The sequence below is a fragment of the Physcomitrium patens genome, chromosome 5, assembly GCF_059467195.1.
Source record: "Physcomitrium patens ecotype Gransden chromosome 5, ASM5946719v1, whole genome shotgun sequence".
NCBI lineage: Eukaryota > Viridiplantae > Streptophyta > Bryopsida > Funariales > Funariaceae > Physcomitrium > Physcomitrium patens.
The window spans coordinates 20,682,527-20,687,882 of NC_143414.1; the positions used below are offsets into that span (position 1 = coordinate 20,682,527).

General features: G+C 46.6%; 1 protein-coding gene across 2 annotated transcripts; it reads right to left on the bottom strand.

The window, feature by feature from the left end:
• Positions 1 to 224: 224 nt before the first annotated feature.
• On the bottom strand, positions 225 to 4,967 carry LOC112282600 (AP-3 complex subunit delta). Of its 2 annotated transcripts, XM_073534332.2 has the most exons (4): positions 2,844 to 4,967; positions 1,147 to 2,689; positions 673 to 882; positions 225 to 410 (listed from the first exon to the last, which is right to left on the bottom strand). In XM_073534332.2, exons 1-3 carry the CDS (start codon positions 3,945 to 3,947, stop codon positions 839 to 841), a joined length of 2,691 nt encoding a protein of 896 aa, XP_073390433.1. In that variant the 5' UTR covers positions 3,948 to 4,967; the 3' UTR covers positions 225 to 410; positions 673 to 838. The 2 variants fall into 2 exon arrangements, with proteins under 2 accessions (XP_073390433.1, XP_024376163.1); XM_024520395.3 differs by having other exon boundaries at positions 673 to 2,689; positions 2,844 to 4,966.
• Between the last annotated feature and the right edge of the window lie 389 nt (positions 4,968 to 5,356).

The following is a 5,356-nucleotide window of genomic DNA, read 5'->3' on the forward strand; positions in this document are numbered from 1 at the left end:
AGTCAATACTTCTAGAGCTTCATTTTTATCACGGAGATGTTTGTTCCACTGCCCAGAAATATTGTACAGGCTTTAAATCAGGATAACCTACCACACAGTCGTCATTTTCAACACAATGAATGCCGCCTACGAACTTGGTTGCTGAGAAATCCAGCATTCCTGATTTGAGCGCCGCTTCATTCATATGATACACATGTGGACGGTCTAAAATATTGGCACAAGAATACATTATAAAGACGAATTGAGGAACAACTCGATTCCATCATGCGTGTGTATTGAGTGAACTGAAACAAAGGAAAGATGGATTTTACCCAGGTGTGGATCCACAGTGCTTTACAAAAACTTTACAACAGAACCAACCCCTGTTCTACACCTTGATCCAGGCCCTTCTTGATCATTCTCCTGGGAACCTGCAAAAGAGCACAAACTGTTATTTTCATGATAAAATATTTATTTAGGTGAAGATAAACCAGCAAAAGGTTGATTCAAAAAAGAAAGGGAACACTGAACTACGTGGACAACTCTGACAAGGCGGTGGCAGTAAGTTTGACCTCGCTAACATAGTTGAAAAGAGATAAACTCACCTAGACTATGATAGCAAGACACCCACCCCGATATGCTTATATCTGAAAATTATATTGTCCAGGTATAACAGGGGATAGTCGTACTTACCATGAAGCATTACACAATAGAGCTTCACCAAGCAACTCCTCTCGCAACTGTAACTGTAATTTAATCACTAGAGAGATGCTTGTCACAGCGCATTCTTCCCTTGAACTTCAGTCCGAGGCCTACTCCAAATTCACAATTGCTGGCTCTAGCTGCATCAGCTCTGATACTAAACACCCTTGCTGCCGACGGCCACGACTGTTGCCAGATACTCTACAAAACCCGACAAACCCTTATAGGAAACTACAGCAAGAGCTTACTTGGTGTCCACAGGGGACCATTTAATCCCACATTTATCGATGGTACGAAATAAAGAACTTTCGCAAATACTGTCGAAGTTCTAGAGCAGGAAATCAGGTATCGAGCCAGAATTCTGAGAGTTGGAAACGGGGCTTTTGCCCGGACGTCGGCTGCGTGGATGAGAAGATCGATGTTTGTGTTTCTTTTTGTGTGCCTTTTCACTCAGTTTGAAAGTACCTTCACTTTCGTTTTCACTGCTAAGTCCATCATTGATCACATGGATTTCGAGTTTCGAGGGTCTATGATGTCTGCTTCTTCTGTGCTCCCTGTGAACAACATTTGGTGTTTGCGAGTCAGCTTCCTGACCAACACCATCCCCAGCATGTATCTGAATTTCATCAACTCTAGGATTGGTGGCATCTCTGTTCTTCGTGGAACGGTGACCATGTCCAGACTTCCTTGAAGAAGAAGTACCTTGAGGGGTTTCCAAACCGTCAGCTGCACTGTGGCCCTTATTCCTATCTGCAGAAAGAGCATCTCGTATTGCCTCAAACACTAACTCATCCTTCAAACCCTTTTTGCTCACAGGTGTGGAAATGCCAGGTAAATCATCTTCATCATCTAGTGCAACAACTGCTGGTCGGCGAGCCTTGGCCTGCCGAGGTTTAGTCCACACCAGGGAATTCTCATTGAAAACTGATGAATCAGTTGGTCCATGTGACGTAGATGCTGTAGTTGCAGCAGACAATGTAAGCTGAGCAGGCGGGTAATCAACAACCGGTGCATCGCTGGGCAAGTAAAAATTTTCATATCTGTGACGATGCTGCTGTAACAAAGCAGCGCTTGAAGGATCCACACCAGAAAGATTCTCTTTACTGGGGGGTTGAAAGTTGAACTCAGCTTCCCATTCTCGATATGAGGTGCTAGTTTTTGCCTCTCCAGTGTTCAAGAGAACGTCATCACTGCCACAAACAGGGCCTAGAGCATCAAGATTATTCTCGATTAAAAGGTTCTCAGGCAGGGGAACTCTTCCCTGAGCATGTACAGAGACAGGCCCAAGATCCAGTGAAAACACCTCGCTGAGGGCGGTCAGCATTTCAAATCCGTCTTGCACTCGATGTATATCGTTGGGATCCTCGAAAGGTTGAAGTTGACCCAAAACGTTACATGCCCTCTCCTGCACTTCCATGTCCACACTATTCATCAAAGGGGTGATATTCTCTTTGATCAGCTCCACTGCCGCATGCAAGGACCCACGCTGCGTAACAACCTCCTCTTGCTCCAGGACTTCTTTCTTTGCAAAATACCTGTGTTGGTAACTGATTGCATATGATACAAAAACCTTCAAGACTGTCTGGAGGTAGACCGCATGTACAGAGAAATGCAGAAGACGAGTGCGGGGTTGGAGAAGAGCCTCCAGAACCTCATATGGTCCGTGAGGTGCCCGTGTAATGTGCTCCCCAACTATCCAAGCTGCCGCACAGAGGGCGCCTTGTAAAGCAGGTCTCCCCAGAAGGGCGGGGTCGGCAAGGAGCCCACAACATGCCCTCACTACGTCCGTTCGTACAGATTCTACTCTAATTGCAACGTCCATGAGTTGCCTACCTACTTCACCTCCATGCTCACTATGAGGAATGCAAGCGATGTCTGACAAAACTGTTACATACCAGCCGAAGTCAGACACTATCTCATACCGAGCCCGGCCGCATGTCTGAAGGATAGATGACAACAATTCGTTGCAAAAGCTCGCATCTGCTGACTGGGCATAGCGGAGAAGAACCTGCGTACCAACATAGAAACTGATATCAGTGCACACTTGAGATAGTTCAGTAGTTGGAGACCGTACTAAAAGAATAACGACACTGTTCAAAAAATACAACGATCCCAGGAGTAATGCGCACTAGAAAAGCCATTGGAATAGTAGAAGTTCTCACCTGCACTGTCTCTACAACGTTGCTTTCAGAAACCATCCCCATAATAAGAACAAGCGCTCTCCTCTGAATGCTTATATCTCCGTCATTCAGGCACTTGATGATGACTTCCTTGCTCTCAGCCAGAGCCCATGGATGGGAATCCATCAACGCAGCAAGAGCCTTCAGACCCAGGTACTTCAAATTCGGATCTCCAAGGTCCATGTTTTCCCTCAGTTTCTCAACACATAGTTTCACTGCTCCTGTGTGATCACGCAACCCAAGCGTGACTGTGCGTATGCACTCAAAGAGCAGCGATTTGGCATGTACCTTCCTCATGAGATCGCACAAAGGCCCTGCTATTTTGCGTCCCAAGCGGGGTTCAAGGGGAGTCAAAGCTCCAAAGATTTTCACTAGCTTAATTGAAAGCCAATTGTTGGAGGACTTGTCCAGTAACCTGTAAAATTCGGGTGCAAGAGGAAGGTAAGCCCGCGGCTCTTTCAAGGTCAATTCACATAAAACGCTTACTGCTGCACACACTACCTGTGGATCCGCGTCATCCATCTTCTCCACAAGCCGTTTGAAGGCAACCCTGATTGCGTCTGGGTACTTCACAAAAACCCTGAGTAGCACTAAGGTAGCCTTTTTACGTATATAGCTCCTGCTGCTGGCCATCAAGGTAAACACTTCAGGGGTCAGGGCGGCTGCAAGATCCGCATTTAGAATCCGAGACAGGCATTCGATGGCCAAGCTTGTCTCATACTCGTTCTTGCTTCCTAAGTCCTTTTTCAGCAAGTTTGTGGTGAGTACCAAGACATCCGTGCCTTCATGAAAGCTCTGCGACGCTGCGAGGTAACCTACTTTCTTGTGTGAAAATCTGGTCATAGTCATGACCTCCACTGCACAGAACGAGGCCCAAGACATGTCCGCTCCACAGGCCATCTGCAGGTACGTAAGTTTTTGAAGAGCAGTCACCTTGATGATAGGGTCCGTGGACTTCATCTCCTTCCGAACCTCCTCCAACGCTTTTGCCAAGTAACGCGACTCGCCTACCATTTGCAGCCGCAATCCTTTCACAAGGTCGTCTAATGTCCTCTGGAATAAGGACTCCATCATTGCCGACGCCATAGCTACTCCAACTTCTCCCAACCCTAATTATCGAAAAGTAAATTGCCCCTTCCCGAGAGAATCTATCCGCAGCCCGGAATTTTGGAACAGATTGATAACATGCAAGTACAGACTCTTAAAATAAAATTCGCTACAAACACAACCCCACCATGTTTCCATTAACGCTCAAAAACCCCATAGCAATGAATGCACTGCGCACGAACTCCATAAAATGCAGTGTATCAGAAACATCACGAGACTGAAAAATTGGCAAAACCTAATTGGGCACTAAAAGCCTCGACCAACAAGACAGACACTAAAATAGTTCTGGCAGCAGCGATTCAGCGCTGAGGAACGATCGCCGGGTGCTGATGAGCTGGCAAACTCACCGATATCTCCTCCACGGCCACAATCCAAACACAAGTCGAATCACGAAACAGCCCGATGTCCACCTGCTAATTAATTAGGCTTGCGCAATTGAATAAGCGAACGAGAAAATTCGTAAATCCCAAGCAAAGGGCGCAAATGAATTTGTCCAAAACAAAAGGTGAAGAACTGCACGAAGGAACATCACTATCGAGCCCTAACTGTTCACACTACAAATTTCAGCGATCCTGAATCTATCTAAACATCCATGTGAGAACTGCAATGCAACACAGTCGATCCACGCTACCAAAGTAACACGATCTACATACTGCACAACGTCAGAGAGCCCAGCAGAATCTTAACCCTGAACAGGAAGAGAACGTGCACAGCAAAAGCCAAGTGCCCGGCTTGCAAAATGGCGGAGGAGGAGGAGGAGGGATGCGAACGCCCTGCGCGACAGATAGACAGACAGACACAGAGAGAGAGAGAGAGAGAGAGAGAGAGCAGCAGCAGCAGCAGCAGCAGCAAAGCAAACAACAACAACGCCCCCACTCCCGTGATCTAGTCTACGCACTCACGCTCTCACGCACTCTCACTCACTCCCTCACACTCGCACTCACATTCGTACTCGAAAGACTCACACCAGAACCTCCCTCCCTGCTGCTCCTCCGCGGTGGACGTGGTGCATCCCCCCACAGCTCGCTAAGTCCCGCAGGCACGGTGCCACGACCCCCACGACCCCTGTGCCCGCTCGTTGTCCCTCTGCTGCCACCTGGTGCCGCCATCCCCGCGGCCATGGGGCACAAACAGACAAACAAGTAAAACACATGATTGAAAATAATCTGAATTATCACAACACACATTATTCTTGAAAATTTTAGAAATGAACACTTACAATTTTGATTAACCTGAAGTTTTGTCTTGAAAGAAAGAAAATCGAAAAGTTCATAATTTAATAAATACAGTTCAAGATTCTAGATGAAGATAGTAGCTAAGTCACACTTTGCTACAAGGATTCCACTTCTATTAATTTAAATTTATGTTTCTTTAGTGAGAAATACAAT

Coding starts and splice junctions, on each gene's coding strand:
- LOC112282600 (XM_024520395.3), bottom strand. CDS start 3,947: ATGGCGTCGGCAATGATGGAGTCCTTATTCCAGAGGACATTAGACGAC. Junction 2,690..2,843: donor ACGTTGTAGAGACAGTGCAG/GTGAGAACTTCT, acceptor GTTGGTACGCAG/GTTCTTCTCCGCTATGCCCA.